The sequence below is a fragment of the Excalfactoria chinensis genome, chromosome 10 (genome assembly GCF_039878825.1).
Source record: "Excalfactoria chinensis isolate bCotChi1 chromosome 10, bCotChi1.hap2, whole genome shotgun sequence".
In the NCBI taxonomy this organism is placed as follows: Eukaryota; Metazoa; Chordata; class Aves; order Galliformes; family Phasianidae; genus Excalfactoria; species Excalfactoria chinensis.
In genome coordinates this window covers 6,047,922-6,069,864 of record NC_092834.1, presented here as the reverse complement: position 1 = coordinate 6,069,864, position 21,943 = coordinate 6,047,922, and the positions used below count along the sequence as shown (strand labels likewise).

The window sequence follows — 21,943 nt, the reverse complement described above, 5'->3', positions numbered from 1 at the left end:
CCGGGAGCATCTCCTCTTAGGTCTCCCCAGCTCCAACATCCCCAGAGTGAGAGCTCAGCCAATGACTCTGTTCTTCCCACTAACAAAGCTTCTGCTTTCAGTATTAGGACGCACACAAAATGTGGTAGTGCTCTGGGGACTTTCTGGAGTCACTGGTTTTCTCTACATGTAATGAATCCCAGCAATCACGTGCCCATCAAGATGAGGAATCAGAAATGGCTGTGACAGCATTCCAGCCTCTCAAACACTACCATAAAAGGCTGGGATTTCCTCAAATCTAAATTTACAAGACAGGAGCCTATAAACAAAGCGTGTGAATTGAGGTCAGGTAAAGGAATCTGCATCAGTCACCATGCCTTAATGATGCTCTACTGTTTTTTATGTAGCACCCAGATATTTTTTTTTAACCAATACAGCAGTTTAACTTTGTTTTCACATCACCCTATCAATAGCTGCTGGCATGTAAAGCTTCTCCCTATCCACTGGCCAAGATTCAACCAAGGGATAACTTCAGAGCTCTGTGCTTCACTTAATGCACTCCACCTTTTATCTCTGACAACTGGGAGATTGCCACGGAGCACCACTACTGAAGTGTATGGTGCATATTTGAGGAGATGTGAGATAGGTCAGCCCTGTAGCTGCATCATCCCCACATCCTTTGTGGCTGCACACACACTCACCCTTCCCAAAGGCAAGGAGAAATGAGAAATGTCTCTAGCCAAAGGAGGTGGAGAGGTGCACTGGGAGACATGCAACTTCCATAGCAGGAAGCCAAGAAGAGCAGGATGTTTTTTCTAAGCTAGGCAGGAGTATCTTTGTATAGCTGAAAGCCACAAGTAACCCCGTGCATGCTGCCATGGGGCAGCAGGGAGCAGAAACTTCAGGTGCACATTGCAGGCAGGTGGCAAGACCTGGCCAGGTGACTCCCAGGACTTGTGTCTGTACTTGTGACTCAGGAAGACCTGCCATCCTCCATAAGATAAGTGCCATGCTTTGATCTAGCGAGGATATGGAAGCTAATGCCAACTGATCTACTTGGATGTTCTATGCTTTCAGCCACAAAGTGAAATGATCAACAAGAAAACAAAATAAACCTGTAAGAAAAATCCCCGTCTCTCCCCTCTCTTCTCAACTTTAAGCTTCCAAATCCCTAATTTGTTCCAAGAGTTTTTTTCTGTGGTTATGTTCCTGACTCACAGCCAAGATCAGGAGGCCAGTGACGACTGTAAGCACCCGAAGTTCATCTCATCTTAATTTCCACCCATCTTAATTTGACTGCTAGGGGGAGGAAAAGAAAAAAAGGGAAAAAAAAAAAGCACGCACACAAAAAAAAAAAACCAACCCAGATCATAATATAAACAAACAGCAGATAATGGGCCAGACATACTCCCACTTGGGAGGCCATCACTCCCTTCCCATGTTAGGTGGGGCTTTTGCTGCATTGTTTCAGGGTAGAAATCCTGTCCTGCACACGGCCCTATGGACACACAGGCATGCAGAGGAGATGAAGAACGTAGGCTCAGCCCAGACAGAGCACAACAAAGGCTTCCAGCCCCTTTTGCCCATCTGTTTAAAGCAATCCTCTGAATGCCACGTGCATGTTTAAACGTAATGCAGCATTTAGGCTCAGAAACACGACGCACAAGGCAAGAGGATAAGGATTAAATGAAAACAACTCCATCAAGTGAATAATTCTGTCTTCTGCTCTCCTGCAAGTGACTCAAAATGGAGAGGAGACGCGCGCAGCCTGGGCCATCGGCTGCTGATGCGACACTTCTGGGATGCTTATTGAAACCATCTGGAAGCATTGAGCTGCTCGGTGCAGACAGGAGTTTGAAACTATCCAATCGTTTCATATCCAAACCAAAGTCCAGTGCTGTTAATTTCAAGGGAAGGAAAAAAAAGAGAAAAAGCAAGCACTCAGTTGCACCATATGATCTGTAACTCATCCAGATAAAACTTCTCCTCCTCTCCCCGCTAACAGATCTCTTAATGACAAGGAAATCATGGTTATTCTAAAACAGACAGCGCTATTGTTATCTGTTTCAAATTACTTTTGCCATATAGTTATGAAACACTGAAAATGATGCAATCTGCAGAAACACTGAGGAGCATTAACATTTTAAACCGTGGCTCTGATAGGAACTAACGGAGCCACACATGAAAGGAAAAAATTCCCCCTCTCTTAAGCAAGTCAAAACCCACTATTGGGCACTAGATGCAGGAGATAATAAATTTGTCAGACAGCAAAAGAGAATAATTACAATTCAAATTGCTCTTTTTCTTCAAAGAAATCAGCTTTTTGGAAAGTGATTTAAAAATCCTACATTTCTGGCATTTGCCAGGAGAGACAAAACAAACTCCTTTTTTTTTCCCCCAAAACTAAATAAGGCAAAGGAAATCTGCACTCTAATACTGCAAAGCCTGTAAGAGGAGTGTGTCCAATCTGGATGGGAAGGCACATCCTGAGTGTCTGCCTGGAGGCAAGTCAGCTCTGCAGAGCACAAACCCAGGTGGATGCTCCAACATGGAGTTTGGAGGTAAGCAGGCAGAGGCTGAGCACCAGCAGGCACTAATGCTGCACACCTTAGGAAAGATTAAGTGAAAGAAAGCATTTCTCATTCTTGCAAGAGGATTGCAAGACACAGAAGAGGGTTGAGATTGACCCCCTTCCAGCCCAGCCTGCCCATCTGCATTGTATTTTGGTCTAGGGTGTACCTGTGTGGATGTGGCAAGACCCACCTGAGCAGCATCCTCTTAAGCGTGCAGCCGCAAAAGGAGAGCTGTGACACCAGATTCCCCTATGAGTCCAAAAGAAAGAGGTGGCAGGGAGAGAGGTGAGGATGGTCCCCCCACGGCCTGTACACAGATCCTGTCCATGACAAGCACTGTGCTGCTGCAGCCCAACTTAATCCACAGAGCAAATCTTCTGCAGCACCAAAACAAATTTGAGTCTCCAGCCTGGGCATCCTCAGCTCTTCTGTATCCCCATTTAAATCATTCAGATCTTCACATCAAGGTCTGGAGAAGGACATCTCCTTGTGGAGCCACCCTGTACTTTGGGAGACACAACTGAGCTGAATCCTGCATCCAAACAAAGCCTCGTACAGCCGCAGCCTGTATTGGTTAAAATGCCCAACATTGCCAAACTCCCTCCCTGTGGCTCAGGGGCTCAAGTCCCTGCAGCACCTATTGAAAGGCAGCTGAAAGAAAAGAAATAACAGAAGAGAGAGTAAAAACAGGATTTGATCCCCATGTGGAATTATTGACCATTTTAGTAGCACTGGGAGCAATGCAGGTTCTGGTGAGCCCAGCCTCTGGGATCTGGAAAGATAATGGTGTAAATAAACAGATATATAGTAGGGAATTGTATTTATAGGAGTTTTCAAGCTACTGTAAAGCATTACATGAGTCACTGGAAATTGGTTTGCACATCACATCCCCTAAGTATTTGAAAGGCTGTGCAATCCACGTGGTACCCAAACAAGCAATGCCCAGTAACTCATCCTATAGGGGAGTTAAATTTGTCTCAAATGCAGAAAAGGTGGGGATGTCTCATTACCGATGAAGCTGACAAATTGAAAAGGAATTTTTCAGTTGTATACTGTGCATAATATAAAAAAAGCATATACTGACATCACTGGGATAAACCTTTGATATGGGCTGACACACAAAAAAACCCTATGTTCCTTCACATCATAATAATAAATTACAGGAGTAAAGCCTTCCAGTGGAAGGTTAAGATGAGTTCTGTGCAGGAAAGCAGACAGCTTCGCATTTGCAGAGTGCAGAAAACATTGTCTTCCCACATAACAGCTCAGTAACCACTGCTGCAAGCACAGCACAGGGGCAGGCAGCACTGCCTGAGCCTCACCCTAATGAGATCAGGTCAAGAATAGGCCTGGGGGATGCTTCTATCAAAAGAGAGCTAAAAACAGGGACAGGATAGCAGATTGCATAGATGAATTGGCAGATAAAGCCCAAAATGAGTGACGTACAGCATCAGGGAGTAAAATTAACAGACAATATAAAAGTGACACATCTTTAGCTGAGGAAATTATTCAAGTTTTACCATTCTTTCATGCCTCCGCTGTAATCCAATTGAAAAGTAGGGAAGGTCATTGAAATGAATGAATCATGCCAGAATATGATTCAGCTTCCCTCCCTTTTTCTTTTCTTTACTTTTAATTGAAGTCGCTGGGATTCAGCCGCCGTAGGAAGCCCACACGACCCCTGTTCTGTCCCAGCCAGGCACTCTGTCAAAAAGGAAGAAGTTATCTCTTCTTCCATCGTGTAACTTGACAATCTGCGATCTGGAAGGGAAAGCTTGTTTGATATAAAGGCACCCACCATATTTCCAGGTCACTTTTTCACTTGGCTGTTGCTGCAGGCAAGGAGTAGAGGACACTGTGGGATCTGTTTTGCCCTTCCAGTGTTTCTGTTTGCTTTGTGGGAAGGAGGAGCTCCAACCCAGCTGGTAAATGAGATGCTCTGTCCATGGCCAGAACCCTTTCTCCCCAGCAATAACAGACACACCAGCACACCCTCTAACCTATGCTTACATCCAACCAATATTTTCATACCCTCTCCCCATGCGTTTGGAAACTTGAAACAAAATCCAACACAAAGGTTGAGAGGAGGCATTTGGGTTCCAGCTCCTGCCTGGGAGGTCTGCTTTAGGACCACAGGAGTACTAATTTGCTCACTGTTTCATCTGTTTCCCTGGTAGCCCTCTGTAAAGAATATTAAACCAATATGTATTTACAGCACGGGAGCCCAGGAAAGAATGTTAACCCTATGAAATAAACCCGTTTTACTAATTTTACCTCTCTGGTCTAAAGATGGGTATGCAAGGGCAAGGATTCATCACCAGGCTCACAAATGAAAGCCTGCTCTGCACTGTTCAGACACCGCCATAAGCACTGCTAAACCCCACATGTGCTCCTCTGTAGCCTCATTTTAGAAGGTGAATTTCAGGACATAAAACATAGGTTTAATTAACATCTAGGTATGTGGAAACACAGTCATTAATATGGAATTTTCTCAACTGCTGACATCATTCACACAAAAAAAAATGCTATAATATTTGTTTCTTGGGTTATGAGCTGGCACACACTGCATCTATTTGCTTTGCAAAGATGCCTTTGCAGCAGTGTTTGTTGTTGCAGGTATAATTCTTAAATGGAAAAATGGATCCAAAGCCCTAAACCTAATCCATAAACCTAACTATCCTAAACCTAATCCATAAACCTTCTCCTATCTCTGGAGTTGCCAAGGTTGAGGTGCTGCAGATAACAAGGCAGAATGCTCTGGGGTAAAAGAAATCACCTGAAACTCCTCCTGTTGAACACAAGGAAGGGGCTGGGTTTGCTTTCTCGGGAAGAAAAAGGGGAGATGTCCCACAGTTCTTGGCAGGCTAAAATCTAAAATGTTTACAGGACTCAGAAGCAAGAAAGCTTGGAAATAACCAGCTGATGTCTGTCCAATTGATGCAAACAAGTAACCATAAATGGGATGAGGGCGGATTATACAGCACTGTTCTGTACAGAAAAGAATATCCTTCCTAATATGAAAAGGTTAAATAACCTTAACGAGAAGCTCCTCCTATCCCAAGTTAGAATTGCTGACTGCTCAGCTAGTCATTTTGGCCATTATGTAGCATTAATCTCTGTTTCTGAAGTCGGCCTTCAGGAGAAAAAAAAAGGCAACTTCAAAACATGCAAAAATTAATGAAAGCCATATGTGTCTGTCATTATTCCATGTTTGTAAGAGGATCATGTTTTGTTAAATGGGCTTATTTAATGCAGACGCATAAGAAAAAATACCCAGAAAAAGATCTGAACGCTACTGAAAGAAAAATATTTTCTTTTGTTAACCCAGGCAGTCAGTAACAAGCAAAATGACACAACCTAAAGTACAAGACGATGTATATTTCACCGTGACTTTGTTTACAGCTTCACCAACAGCTTACAGAGTTCTCTTAAGTAGAGAAAACTCTTCTAAGTGCATTTTACCCTTTCGACCCTTTTTCACTCTGTAACTGTATTTAAGCTGGGACAAGCTGAAAATCAATGGCTTACAGAAACATCTGTTGGTACAGGCAAACGATTTAGCCTTTCTCAGAGCTGTTGTTATTTCATGCTTTCTTTGGCTAGGAGATTTGGTAAGACTGGAAGGAAATATTATTTGGGCTCCTTCCCTGATTTTGTCTGCGCAATGGCTGCAATCAGTGCCGTGTTCTCCCTCTCCACTCAGGGAGGTCAGGATAAAATAGTCAGAATGCCTTCGAGTTAGAAGGATGATCAGATCTGATCCTGGCCACCACCCTCAGCTAAAGGACACGGCTCTCAGATGCACGTTATCTCACTTAATCACCTAAACACAGGTCTGACACCTCCATTGCTTTGGCTGCTTGCTGCTCTGAACCAAGGAGCAAAACCTCACTGCAGCATGCCCTGCTGCCCATCTCTTTGGCTGCCCCTCCATTTCTAGCAGCGTTCCACAGTTAACCCCAGATTTGTCCTGCCTCCCTCCCGCTCTTTCAGTTTGGGATCCAGACCTCAGCCAACGTCCTCCGTAAAAAAGAATAACACAGATTTGAAGAGCCATTCTGCCAAAACATATTCTGTGTGCCAGACAGCACAGCTTACCAGTCAGGGAACACGCAATGCTCATAAGAAGACATGCAGAGAAACAGAATGTACTTGCCCTGGGAGACTAATGCTTACCTAAAAAAAAAAATCTATCTAAACTAAACCAAAATAGCCCATTTTTAAACTGGTACTCCAAACAGTATGCTTCTGTATCAAATTCTGTTTTCTGGAAAGAGAAGGAAATAACTTAAAAAGCATCTAAATTGCTCCAAAAAAATCATTTTTTTAGTGTACCCGGTACACTAAGTTTCCTACATGAGCTGAGAAAGGCAATCCTGAAAGCACAGATTTTTCCCCTTGCTCTTTTAAAGAGAATACTTGTTGAGCCTTACCTTCAAAGCCTCATATTCTGCTGCCACACACTCCTACATCCCAGTGGGTACTGACTGAACTGTGCCAACCCCTGCCCAAGAGGCCAGGCAGATGAAAAGCCAGTTTAAATAACCATCGCTCGTCTACAGGAGGAAGAGCTCCAGGTTCTCGAGCAGAGGAGATCTTTCAGCTTTAAAGAATTCTAGGAGCTACTCCAAAACGCAAATTTTTGTTGTCTGGTGCACTGTAAGGATTTCAAGCCCAGAAAGAAGTTATTTATTTAGTCTATATACTTAGATTTATAACAAAGACAGGGGATTCGTGTACACTGTTCTGGGTGCCTTTTGCATCATTTACGACATAAGAAGTAAACCTCAGCTTCCTCAGAGATAGCAAACAAGTCATAAACAAGCCTTGACAAGCAAATCAAACACTGTCCCTCAAATATCTGGCTACTAACAAACGAACTTATAGAGGTTTCTCTCAGCAGTCTCCCTAAAAAGTGATTAAAATCAGAAGCTGCAAAATGCCCTAAAGCCAAAGCCACTGTGAGTATGAGTCTTGGGGCACTATTGCTGGACTTTATTCAACTGGGGGCTACAGCAATACCCATCAAATGAAAACTCAGGCTGCAGTTTCTTGTTCTCCATCATTCCCTCTTCTCTTTCCTTTTTAATACCCAGCTCCCTTCTGGTATCCAGAGGTGGGAATACTTGAAAATGGTGCAAGCTCTTATTCTCTTAAAAGGCAGAAGAAGATGCATTGATGCTCTTTGCTCACCCCTCACATACATGGCCACCTCCCTCTGGGCAAGCAGGTAAGAATGCACTTCCTTACCCTGTTACAGTAGAAGAGTTTAATACCTCTCTTCTTCCTTTTTTTAATGTTTATATTGTGGAACTAAACACCAAGAAACACATCTGTTATTTCAGCAGATTCTATCAGCCCACCCTTGTCCATGTCTTTGGTAAGAGTCACTGCACTCTGCCTGGTAACATTTTGGAAGGGCGGAATAGATTTCTAAATTCCCAAGAACAAGAGCTGAGATTGAAACCAACGTGAGAACTGCACCTCCAGACTTTGAAAATGTGTACTTTGGAAACAATAGCCCTTCCAAGCACTTTGGGGCATTCAATGCATCCAGCTGTGTTAAGAAACTAAGCAAAAGTTCAGAGTCAAGTAAGTTAGGATTATGATCTTCTCGTGATTTATGGAGGTAAGCACAGTCTCAGACAGAACAAAAACATGTCACTTGATGCTAAGCAGACTCATTACCAGGGCTCAGACTAATGAGTTAGGGAGGGTGAGGCTTCACGTTCCTGCTCTTATCTCACCAGCTGGAAGGCCAATGTACAGGAAGGAAGAACACGTTTGGCTGTCAATGAGGTGGGCAGACTTAGTGCCACGGTACCTGCAGAAGAGTGTTGCTGCTCCCATAGCAGCACAGAAGATGCCAATGCTTCAGGACAGAGGGGCACACTGTTTTGACAAAGGTGCCATGCTTCCTGCACATAGAATGTGCCTCCACATAACTAAGTACATAAATAAAGTGAAACTATTATTGTTGTGACTGCAGTGGTATCAGGGCATAAATCAGGGGAGAAGCATTATCTAACTAGGCTGACACAATCATAAGCCAAGCACCAGTCTTTTCCAGATCTGAAATGACACCAGTGTTAACTCAGGTTAAACACAAGCTAGTAACAATCACTCCAACTTTAACTGTGCAAACAGAAAAGAAAGCAAACAAGATAACCCAGAAATATCGGTCCTATCCTTTGGACTATCCTCTTGGGAACAGCTACTGCCTTCAGTTTTATCAAGTACATTGCTGGAACACAGTATGCAAGAAGGGAAAGAATAGCTAAGTTCACCACCACTTAAGAGAAAACCAGAAAGTTGGTAGCACCAAATACATGCTTACATAGGTATAAAACATTTGTCATCTATTCTTGTCTTGCAGTCCCAAGCTGAAAACTCCATTGTTAATACAAGACCAAATTTTACTGTACTATTGCTCTGCACCAGAGTACATGCAGACCATGCTTGTAGATGAGGAAGAAAGCAGCAGGAAAGACATCTCTGACAAAGCCTGAAAGCAGTGAAGCTGCTCAATACAAGGAAGGACGCTGCATGGAAAGACAAACATTTCATATCACTGAGGCTTTTACTTCATCTGGTGCTTTAGCAGCAGCCTGTGACACAGTCGAGTCATCTGGGGCCTCACAAGATGCACACATGATTCAAAGTAGAGATACTGGAGGTAAAGAATCTGAGATTTCCACCTCTGCTTGAAAAGAATATAAGGGAAGATTGACCCACCTAAAAAAGGGTGGGGAAAAAAGGATCAAAAACAATTACAGAAAGGGGAATCTGTGCAACTACTGCAAGGCAAAATGCCTTCTGCTTCATGTTTCCATGGAGAGAGTTTTAACAGTACTGGGTAAAATGCCAAATATGTTTTCATAACAATTCACACTGCATGAGTGGAAATACTTAAACAGAAGAAGTATTCTTTCTGATCAGCACTCTAGCTTTGAATACAATCCTCTCTTCTTTGTTTTTTACCCTTTTCCTCTTCTTCACACTATTCTTTTCATCTTTGCTGGAAGGACTAAGTCAAAAATGCCGTGCCTGGATATGGGTGCCTGTAGTCCTTCATCTGTGTCCCTGTGAGTGCTCTCTGATCACACTGCTGGGGTTCATCTTCTAAGAGAGATCTTAAAGACAGGAGACAACATGCAAACATCCAACCCATCCAAACCTCCAGGTGACTCAGTATAACATTTCCTTGGCAGGATATTCAGAGCTGAAGCTTATCACTCCATAGGATATCCAGTTCTTGATGGAAGAGTTCAAGCAATGGAGAGCTCATCCATTCCTAATGTATGTTACTTAAAAAAAACACAACTGTTTTCATTCCTGAAAGTCAGAACTGTCATTCCCATAGTCTCAGTTTGATTAGCCTCATCTTCTAAACCCCGCATCACACTTATGGCTCTTCCATCAGAGCAAAGAGTTGGAGGGAGTCTTTTTTTCCATGCATATGGTTCCAGTCCAAAGGAGACTTCTCTACATAGCAGGGGTCCAACTTCAAACTTGCAAAACAGCAGCATGGAGCAGGGTAGGTATGCTGAGAAGGGGAAAAACTCAGTGATGTGATGCACCAGAATACCCATTTGTCATAATAATGCAGTCCATGTTTGGTCTCCCATGTTATCATCTTGATTTCCTCTATATTTAGTCTAGGAATTCAGTGTGTGGTAACCATGTCTACCATACAACAGTTACACCACAAAACTTTAAGGGACCTCAAACACAAATAAAAGAATCCATGTGATACAGGAGATTGAACCATTTGAAAACACAGTGGTATTTTCCTCCTGAAGGTACACCACTCACTGCCAACACTGCTTAGCCACAGACTCTTATAAATCCATTATTATATGTACCCGTACTTTCATGGCTGCATAAAAAAAAGAAATGGGACTCCAAAACAAGGATTTGCTGTGGAGAAAATCCTTTAGCTCTGTGCTTTTCAATCTTGAGAAATAATGGAGACTGCAGGGGACGGTGCTGGGGATGAGAAGTAACTCACCACCTCCACGTGGCTCACTAAGGAGTCCCACTCATCTGCCCCATCCTGCTTGCAGCATCTTTGCATCAAGTTGTGATTTCACTTGTTGTCTGCCTTCCTGCTTCTCTCACTACCATCCGTGAATCCTGTGTTTGAACTTGGAAACGCCTGCCTCGAGCTGAGGACTGGCAGAACTCAGGACAAAAAGGAATGAGAACTGCAGCTCTCAGTGAAATTAAGCAGAGGACAAAATTACAACCACAGTAGTTGCATAAAAGCCTTCCTGCTGCAGGTTTCAAAGCACAAGCAATAGTAAAGGCCAACAGCAATCCTGGCCTTGTTTGAATTACCTTTTTTTCCCTGTTTTGTTTCTTTTTTCTAACTCTACATAACACAACATCTTATGCAGTGATGCACAGAACAGCCCACCATAACCAGCCTACAGCACTAGGTGGGCTACTCTGCAAAGTGACAAACAAACACAGGGGTGAGCATCTGATAGAAATTCCTACCAGCCCTCTTGAACCCTCAGGGACATGAACAGGATGCCAGTGGGTATGAGAAAGGGCCCTGCAGATGGCCAGTCCAAAGCCCTGACCAAAGCATTTGTGTCACCATCTAGCACTAATGCCAGGCTTCAGGCAGGCTCCTTTTTGGCTGTTGGTTTGTTTTTTCCCCATGTTTACTCTAGTTACAGTAAAATATTTACAAAGAGAGTTACACAAGTGATGTTGAAGAGGCAGGCTAGGCCACAGCCTATTGTTAGGGCTGCCACGGCACCCTGCTTTGATTTGTTTCCAGTACTCCAGCCACTTGGTCTGCAGTTCCCCATGCTGCTGGAAGCCTTCCTATGCTGTTCCACACCGCCTTTGGGACACAGGAGCCTGCAACCATGCAGCTACAGGCCATCACACAGTAATAGATGTATCAATATAGGCTGATGTACACATACACACAAAGCAAACTGGCTTTAGTGCACACAGGTAACCTGAATTTTGGTGAATAAATCCTATGCAGACCCCGCAGAAATTTCAGCCTTTGTGAGCATCTCTCTACTGCTTGACTCCAGCACTCCTCCTCTCTGAGCAGCAGCCACAAGAGGGGGTGACCCCATACAACACCTTGGCCGTGACTGTCCTCAATTCTCTGCTGACACCAGGGATGAGAGATAAGTAAGACTACAGTAAGGGGAAGGCCAGACCTCAGGATCCTTCACGCTTAAAGTCTATCCCTACACCTATGGTCCTACAAATCAAAAGCAAAGGACAACAATGGACTTGGGCTCTGCCGCAACTGAAAGTCTTATCCATTACCACCTCCAGAAAAGGTTTCTTATCCTCCCTAGGTGGTCTTGCAACAGTTTCATGATGATAACAAAGTCTTCCCAATATTCAACCTCAATAATTCTGGCAAATTAGCAAATCAGTAAATTAAGCTGCCATGGAAAGCTAGGACTTTAATAACTCCTACATGCTGGAAGTCTGTTAGATTGCACAACAGTTTTCTTTTAGTTACACTGAACAAAGTAAGTTCTTTCAAGCTCTTCTCACGTTTCTCAGTCTTCCTTCTGGATACTTTCCAGAACCTCTGCATCCTCCTTGGAGCAAGACACAAAACTGGATTTGATGACACTGATGAGACCTGCAAAGTGCTGCACATGAGTAAGTCACCTCCCGTGTCTTAGGATGACACTCCTTTGGAGAAGCCCAAAACAAGATCTGTCTCTTTTGCAATAACTTCTCACTGATGGTCCACACTTAATTCGCAGCCCTCTAAAAATCCTTGGTCATTTTCTATTCATCACTCTCCAGCAATCCTGACTTATTAGAACGAGTACTTTGATTTCTTCTTTGCACACTTTGTATCTTTCTTCATCTCTTATCTGGATGTACCCTCTGGTTGCTCAAGGTCACTTTGAACTCTAACCCTGCTCTCCCCAGTGCTTGCAACCCCTCCCAACCTGATGTCATCCGAAAGCCTTATAAACACACTTCACTCTTCCAAACCATGACTGAAATATTGCAAGCTCTCCCCACAAAGCTGCTCTATTACTGCAGTACTTGGATGAGCAGAGAGCAGGGAGTGCAGATCAAGCTTTGTGCCACACAAAGACATTTTGCCAGGACTTGTTTATCTGGTCAGCTGCAACTTCTGAAAAAACAGATGTTCATTTCCACACTAATTCATGTGGTGAAGGTAGGAAACATTAAAGTCAATAGGATCTATGTAACACAATCAATACAAGAGAGGACTATCCTCCAGTTAACTGTGGTTTTGTGCTCTTCTTCCAGCTATAGTTTGTCAGCCACAGGCTCAGACAAAGGAGAAGGAACCCAGATGAGCCCCAAAATGCAACATTATCCATTCTGCTGCAAGAAGACAAAGATTCAGCAACGAATGAATCAAAGCTGATCTCTGTGCGCAGCACAAGGAGAGAAGGGTAGTGGGGTCCAGCTCATCCCACCTCGCTTTACCTTCATACTGTTGCAGCCACCAGGATTCAGTTCTCAATTACTTCTAATATCATAGCATACAAAAGCCAAATCAGCTGTACCCTTAAAAGTTAAGGTTCTGAAGTCATCCAGTGTACAAAATGCTAAGGCCCAATTTTCATAGATCCCATCAAGCTGCTGCCCAGAACCCCTGAGCTCCCAGCAGAGCCGCCCAATGAGGAGTGCTGGGGTCTCACTGCACCTCCTGCTCAGCACGAAGGGCACGTGGAAATTTTTGGTGCAGTTTCTATAGCTGAATAAATACAGCCGCTGAGAAAACATTCTGGAGATTTAAGAAACAGACACTTTAAAAGCCCGTTTTAATTGGAAAAAAAACATTTTTCCATTATTTCCTTCTCAATGTTTACAACCCTACAAGCCATTATTTTCCTAAACAGTTTTCAGCTGCAGCTTTTCCATGACATGCACAAGGAGGTCTCTGAAGCAAAGCCTTCAGAAAAGACTGCAGGGAAAGCATGTGTATCTTATACTTGTAATACTGGAGCACGCTCCTTGGCACCAAGAACCCAGACAATGCTATGCTTCCAGAAACCAACTCACAAGAAGGAATTTTCCCTCTTCTTTTCCATTATGTTTGATCTTGTTATTCAGCCTGATTCCAATATACGGAGTTTCACTTGTTAGATCCCGATGGCTTTTAACAGCCCGTGTGTACAAACAGCTGCCCACGTCATGTATTAATAAACAAAGTGGTACAAAACTCTCCTCCACAATCTAAGGGTTAATGCACTTCCCAGCAACTTGCCCCAAGATCCTGCAAGCAGGGGGAAGGCTGCTGAATACCTGCAGCAGCAAGCAGCGTTTCTATTTGCAACACGTCCAGAAAACCACTTTTACTAACCACAAAATGGCCCAGTAATGAGAAGGCAATGAGCACCTGAAAGACTTCTGGCTACAAAAGAGTCAGAGCTAAATAAAGCAGAGGCAGGATGGGGCAGGAGAAGCGCGTTTCATGCCTGCTTTCACTGCTCCGCTCCTTGCTCAACCTATAAGTGTGAATTAAGCTCTATTTATAAGCCTTCCAACCATTTTCTTTCTTTTCTTTTTTTTTTTCAAGCAGCCTTAATATAGTGCAGTTGTTATTTTGTTTCTGTCCAACTTAGCAACAGGAAACCCTGTCAGTCCTGCAGCAAACTTTCCATTCCCCTGACACTCCCATTCCTGCACTAGAAAAGCCAGATTTCTAAAGAGGTGTTTGATGGGGCGGGAGGGGTGGAGGAAGGGGAGGGGATGGGGGGAGGAAGAAGAGAAGAAAGAACACACAAAAAATTCCCAATGCCTGTCAAACATGCAAAATGGAAGCCAAACTTTGTGTACGTTCCCTTTTTCTTCTTGTTTCAGAAGCTTGAAATGAAATGCAGGGAGTATTCCCTGGTTCTAATTTGCACCTTCTAAATATATCTTAAAGTACTACCAGGTACGTGAGCATTAGTCACCATATCTCTAATAATGGGTCAGTAAAATAACATCAGCATCTTTACCCTCACGTATTCCATTAATTAATATCAGACACACAAATGTTACCTCGAAAAGCCATTACTTCTAGTCCCTGGCTAACTCGCTGAGCTACAGAAAGAAAGCCTTAACTTGTTAAAAACAAAATAAACCTGATTTTATTACAAGCTTTGGCAAGACTGAGCTGCTGCCTAAAGAGCTTTACTGTGGGATGAGCAAAGTTTTTGGTGCTCCACCCTGCACTGTTAACTCATCTCTGCAGTGCTTTCCCCCCCCCCCCCATCCTTTAACAGCTTCATCATCGCAGGCTGACACACAAACACAGCTGCTCAGCAGCAACGTGCAAGAACACGGGCTTGGAGCAATTCAGCATTTACAAAATACTTTTCTTCAGGAACAAGAAGCTACATATCAGATGTAGAAACGAATGTGCACACAGCTAAGAAAGGTGAGCCCAAAAACTCAGCTCTTGATAAAGCAGAACGCGTATTAGGGGCTTTTTAAACCAAAATCACATTCCTGTCAAGCCCAATATTTACATTGTTATTGCAAAGCAGAGGGGCCAGGGGGAATGCTTGAAATGGACACAACTCATTCTGGATCTCCAACACAACCTTTTCCTATGGTTTCCCCTATGTGAAGTATCTGGGGCTCTCCCTCCTCTTTGTACATCTTCTATTCAGAACGTAACTCTGGAACCTTTGGGGCCAATCTGCACTCCTCAGACTGGAACAACCTCCGTGTGGCTTAACCCAGAGTGTGCTACATACACAAGAGCTAAAAAAGCCCACGCTATTTTTAAAAGGCTGAAGCAAAACGTGACAACCACTGACGATGTTCAGCCCCGCAAAGGCTGCAGAAGGAAACCAGAGCTGAGGTGACCGTCTGCAGCACTTCTTTAAAAGGCACACAAAAAACAGAAGGTGACAATGCATAAATGACACTCACCGCTTCCTCGCGTGCTGCGCTCTCTCTGGGATCCTTCATAAAATCCACCTCATCTTCAGTTTTCATTTCCAACTTCCCTGTGAAAACAGAGGGTTTGCACAGGCAATTTAAAACAAACTCCTTTCAGCGCCGCTGAGATTCTTCTGTTTATTCAAACCAGCCTCAAAAAAAGAAAAAAGAAAAGAGGAAAAAAAGAACCAACAACAAAAAAACCAAACCCCCTTCAACAAGCCCATCTCACTCCCAACATCTGGTTTCATTCCCGACTTTGCTGCTTGTTTGTTATTAGTTTTAACAACTGTCGTGTCTGGGCTGAAGGAAACTCTGAGAAAAGCACAAGCATGGCAAGAAGTAAAGCCGAGCAGTCCTGGAAGGCTCCAGGTGAGGCTGAGCACATCCACGTGTCTTTGCCCATGTATTCACTTGGCTCCCATCCCTCCAGTAACAGAACTGAAGTTTTTTTTTGCTGTTTTTCTTCTTACCGTAGCCTGTAGAAATTGCAAGAAACAAGCCTTGCCTTCTCCATTGATACTTTCAGTGCTGAAAAACCACAAGTTTTGGAAATTCAGCTCTGCCTTAAAGATGCTGGTTAGGATGGGGGATCGGGAGGGCAAAGCCTTGTCTGGTGGGGTTCACCAAGTCCCAGCTGATTCCCCTGCTCCTCATCACTGCTGTGATACAAACACCATCCCATGCTTTCATTGCCCAGCAAAACCACAAAAGCTTTCATCAGTCACCACCCCCTAAAGGTTCCTTCCCTTCTGCGTACCTTTCCCTGGCATTAACATCAAAGCTGTAAAAACCTCTTTCCCCCAAGACAAGAGCACTCATGACACACATGAACGTGACGAAATAACACAAAGCCAAAGATGTTTCAATGACAGGATTTCTGTCTGCAAAGCAGTTTGCCCAACAAACTCATTTATCACGGCCCTTTAACCCAGCCTGCAGAGCAGTGCAGTGATTTGGTGAAGCCACCCACGTGTTAGGGCTAAAAACCTGCCTGAATCCCATTCTCTTTCTGACTACTATGAAAAACAAACAACCAATGAATATCAGCACCTTAAGGGAGATGCACATTTGCAGCAGCTTTTTTCCCATTTGAGGAAGCAACTTTGCAAGAGGTTTCCTCCACATCCACTGGAAAGCTGCTGTGATTGCTGCTGCCAATTGGTCTTCCATCTGCTTTTGACTTTGGGGCCTTAGGAATACTTGTAAGGCACAAGACAAATGAACCCAGTATTATTAACTCAAGTTGGCATAATTTCACCTCAGTGTGATGAGTTTGAGTGCTGCTAGGGGCAGACTCTCAGAAATGACACAAGTTTCTGAGAGCCCCATTTATTAGAGAAGCAGTAATCACAGTTGTGGGGAGAACAGCTTGGGGTCACAGCAATGCCATAGAAGGGGGCCCAGCAGGAACAATTAGAGTATTTGCTAATGGCTGTATGGCACCAGCTACACAGCTTGACCTTACTGGGGTTGCTTGCTGTCAAGAAGCTGCATCAGTTTGGAGGCGTTAGCACAGCTCTATATAATTACATACACAAACTTAATAAAAAAAAACCTACAAGTCCAATTTTTGATTTGGAGTAATGGCAGCAGCAGTATCAGCTGACTGAGCCTCTGATCAATTAGCATGACAATAAGCTTCTGACCACACGCGTTTCTGAGAAATGGCCTCATGACCTACACTTCCTATGAGAAGGCTTTATTGTAGCCTATTGAAACAAGATTTGATTCATTCTGAGCACACCAGCGACTCACAAAATGCTCCATACAGCCCCAAGACTGCAGGGAAAACTCCACAGCACTGACACAGCAGACAGGAATTCACATGGAGCCCTGACAGACTGAGCACACGAACCACCACACACAGAGAGCAGACATCAACATGAGCCATGTATGCAACACCAGCAGCAAACACCCCTCTGACATCTCCAACTATTATTTTTTTCTACTCCGGTAACTGTCTTATAGGGTTTTTGAGTCCTTTCTCCTTTAAAAACTCCTTTACACAGCATCATGGCTCCAAGAACCCAACCAGAGCGACAGACCTGAGCTGTAAGGAGGTACAACCCAAGCAGCTCCCTGAATTAACACTCCCAAGGTGTTGCCTTACAGCCACTCCCATCCTATTGAAACGTCAATCTGACAGAGCACAAAAATGAAGTTCTTTCTGCACGCAGCTATCTAATGCACCTTTACACCATCCCAGGTATTTACTAGTGAACTCCTGACTAAAGTTTACTGATTCTCTCCTGACCAGTCAACTTTCTAAAGCCCAAAGAACTCAAAGAAAAAAACAAAAACATTTGCTATTACTAACAGCAACCCCCATTAAACAAACCTTTCCCCCACCCCTAGTAATTCTTCTCAATACTATGCCCCCCCCCCTCTCATTTCTATCTTTTTTTGTCTGTTAGGTTGTTTATTCAGTGCTGGGAAAGAGAATGCACTGGATAATTATAGCAAAGAAAAAAAAACAGCAACAGAGAAAGTTCAGCCGCTTGCATGCAACAGCTGCCGGAACAGGTGGGATGCAAAGGGAATCTCAGCTGCACCAAATTCACCTATGATTTAAGTCTGGGCTGCAGTGACAAACTCCTTTCACCCTCCTCCAATAAATCCGCTTGTTTCCCATCTCTTGGCGTTACCTGAGGATGTTTTCTATCGGTTCATGCAGCACAAAAGCAGGTCTGAGCTGTCCCCAGAGAGGCCGTGCTCCCCACCATCACCCAGCACAGCACACCGCTCCCTCCCAGCAGATCCCAGCAGTCAGGCGCTGACTCCTCACTGCATTCCCACCCTGCTGAAGTGCACTGGGAAACACCCGGCTGCTCAGCCCGACAAAAGCTTTGCAGACAGGAAAAGGCAGAGGGGGCAGGGCTGGCCCTCTCTTTAAAATGACCTAATGCCACCAATTAGGAAGTGGCTTTGCACAGTTCAGAAGGACACCAGCAGCTGTTTGAGTAGACCAAAGAAAATGCAAGGCGGCACTGCTCTGTCTTCTGATTTCATGTCAGTAAAAATACAGGGGGGAAAGTGAAGGAATTGCTCAAATTAGCACTAAGCAAACGAACCCTGAGGCGCAAGTGTGCAGCTTGAAGATACAGGAGTCTAAATATCTTCCTCCCATTCATCCTTTCCACAGAAGGGATGTACGCGCTAGAAACTATTCTGCACAACTTCATATGACATGATTTCCTTTCCTGGCCTCAAGTGCCAGCCATGAACCAGACATTTCAACTCAGAAGCTTCAACTGTAACCTCAGTTTTCTCTCTCAGATGAGGAGGAAAGGAAAAAAGAAAGAAAGAAAAGCAAGCCCCAGACACCTACACATCCTCTGCACAGCAGCCCCACACACGCATTTCCCTTCCTTTGCTGATGTGAGGCTAGAGGCACAGCAACAAAGGAAAGCTACACAGCATTAAAGGAAGTGATTTTCCATACCTGTGGCAGGCTTGGCTCCGTGGATGGCCTGGCTGACGTCCTTCCTGGCAGAGGATCTTAAATCCGCCTCTCCATTAAGGCCGGCTGCCACATCCACTGTAGGCTGGGGCTCAGGCCCCACTTTTCCTTCAGCTGGTAAGCCAGTAGATGAAGGGGTCTCAGCTGCAAAAACTACGGCATCAAAACTTTTTACCATTTTAGGAACTTTATCCAGAGAAGAGCCATCATCTGCCGAAACTGAACTCTTTACTCCCACATGCTCGGGTGACTCAACAGCATTGAAGCCAGAGGAGCAGGGCGAAGGGGTTGGCTCCGATATGCCTTGGCTTTGCTTACCCTCAGGCTGTGCAGTGACCAACCCTTGTGCCGCTGTCAAAGCAGGAGCAGAATCACCATCCCCTCCTGGACCTACGGTGTCGCTGCTGGAGTCGCTGTCACACGTGGGCTCTTCTGCAATGGGCTGCAGTGTGGCTCTGGGAAGGACACTTTCCATCTCCCCCTGCTCCTCCTCATACCCTGTGATGGAGGTTATCGCTGCTATCTGTAACGTTTCCTCAGCCTCAAAAGCAAGGCTCGGGGCTTCCGTTTCTGAAGCATCCTTCAATTCGGGGGTGCTGCTGCGTGGGGAGATGTGTTGCAGGCTTGGACCATGCTCCTGGGGCAGCCCTGCATCCAGACAAGGGTTACTCCCTGCTGCTGGCCCAGTTCCTTGCATGATTCTATCTCCTGCTCCTGCTGTCCCAGCCTGGTTGGGGCCCAGCTCTTTCAGCCCAGCACCCGCATCACTGCTGGCTGAGGGCCTCTCTGTACTGCCGACAGAGGATTTCACAACCGTGGCAAACAGATTCTCTGACAAAACCTGCTCCTGGCTGCTGTCTGAGGCCTCCCGCTCAGGCTTGGCTGTGTCTTCTTCAACATGAGGCTGTAGGCTTTGCATGGGAGGGCCTGGGGCCCCAGCATAGTCCTCCAGCACACCAGCCACCCCGCCACGCTCCTGACCGTGCGGCGGGGCCAGCTCAGCCGAGCCTGCTGCTGCCACTTCCTGCTTTTGTTTAGATTCTTCATTACGAATTACAAAGGGTGTGCCTACAAAATTATCCTCTGTACAGTCTGCGCCCTTGGCACATGGAGGTAAAACGGGGTCATTACTGCACAGGGGTGCCTCCTGTCCAGGAGGTGCCACTGCAGTATCTCCTGTCCGACCCTCTGCATCAGGACAGGGCATCTCTTGCCCTGGAGCACTTTCTGCTCTCTCTTCAGCTTTTGGAGGCTCCTTCCCTGCTGAGAACGTGCTCGCATCCTCCAGAGGGAGCAATCTGGACTCCTGCTCACTCCCTTGAGTGCCATCCAGCTTTAACTTGTCCCCCATTTCATCATTAACAATAGTTTGATCAACAGGAGGGCAGCAGCTCGCAACTTCCTGAGCTCTGTCTGCAGAATCCACGCTTCCTCCCTCTCTGCTGCTGCTGCTGGTATCAGTTCCCACTGGCTCCTCTTTGTGTGCTCTGCTGCCCTCCATGGCTTTGCTTGTATGCTCAGCAATATCACCGCTCCCCCGGCAATGCGTGGGTTTTTCACTGCTTTGTTTAGTTCTACCAATATTGCCCTTTTCAGCTCCAGCATCAGGGCCATCAGTTTCCACGCTGTCATCCAGGGAGGGCGAGCTGGATTTGCCGTTTGCGCTACCCACTTTCACCTGCCCTTCTGGCTCCACACTCTCACTGCTGTCTTGACTTTCCACATCAGGAAACGCAGGTGCAGACACAGGTACTTTTGCTCCATTCGCTGCTGGCAATGGTGCCCTGGTGCTCACAGTGACTCTCTGCCTTTCCTTGACACAGGCACCACCTTGGCTTTGCAAAACTCCATTGCTTACCAGATCAATGCCTGGAACTCCAGTCTCATCGTTATCACCACTCTTGCAAATACCAACAGAGACATCAGTGTTAACATTTGCATTTGTACTGTCACACGCTGATACCACTCCCACATTTGCATCCTCTCCACCTGCACACTCAGTGCCATTAAAGCCATCAAGCAAGGGCTGAGCAGCACTCGTGGGTTCTTCCTTAGCTGCTTGTGGCTCTTCTGGATCTGCAGTCCTCGTTGCAGGGGTCTCAGACATCCCATCCTCTACCTGCCGCTGGCCGGGCGCCCTGTCAGCTGCCCCAGCACAGTTCCTGCACTCGGTCTGGCCCATGGCCACATCCACGCCCTCTCGGGAAGCTGGGGCTTCACCAGCAGTTTCAACCACAGCAACAGTGCTTTCAGCTGCACACTCCTCAGCAGTTCCCACTTCCTGATGGGTGCTATCTTTACTGCACAAGCCGGCTTGATCCAAAACAACTCCAGCAGATGTCATTCCAGCTTCCTCATTTGTATTTCCACAGGATGGGAGATTTACAGCACCGTTGACGCCTGCACACGGGCTCACTGTGCAGCCATTCTCATCAGATACAGTCCCGGAGCTCTGAGCAGAGTTTGGCCCCTCCTCTTCCTTCTTACACAACGTCACCGTATTTTTGCTTTCACGGGAGCACTCTGGGCTCTCCACCACCCCCAGACCTAGTGAGCCATTTGGCGCATTGATAACACGAGTTATCAGTGACCCACTGGGGCACTCATCCTCCTGATGGGCTTGGTCTGAGAGCTGCCCACTGTCAAGGTGAAGGACATCAGGTGGACTTTCCTTCCTTCCTCCTCCTGGCATTTCTCCTAGGCTTTGAGATGAAGTAGTTGAGTGACCAACTGGCTCAGCTCCATTGCCACAGCTATTTCCAGAAGCTCCCCGTACAGTCTTTGTCCGCTTCCTTGAACTCTGTTACAAGGCAAAAAAAAAAAAGAAGAGATTATTTTGCTCTGTCACACTCTCACACTGTGTTCACCACATATAAGACCTATATCTTAACAATACAAACACCTATTTCATGCGGCTCCTGCTGTACACCTGTGTGATGCTTGTAACCCCTAGGGCAGAACCACAAATATATCATACATTGATTTGCTAAGCAGTAATACTGAAATTATTAGT

At 45.3% G+C, this 21,943-nt stretch overlaps 1 protein-coding gene across 3 annotated transcripts in view; it reads right to left on the bottom strand.

Moving 5' to 3' along the window:
* AKAP13 (A-kinase anchoring protein 13) overlaps positions 1 to 21,943 on the bottom strand; it is a 188,498-nt gene that overhangs the window by 70,263 nt on the left and 96,292 nt on the right. For all 3 annotated transcript variants that reach the window (XM_072345260.1, XM_072345262.1, XM_072345263.1), the window contains exons 8-9: positions 18,913 to 21,730; positions 15,459 to 15,535 (exon numbers count right to left, since the gene is read on the bottom strand). In XM_072345260.1, the coding sequence (XP_072201361.1) occupies positions 15,459 to 15,535; positions 18,913 to 21,730 (2,895 nt within the window). The remainder of the gene's footprint in view (positions 1 to 15,458; positions 15,536 to 18,912; positions 21,731 to 21,943) is intronic.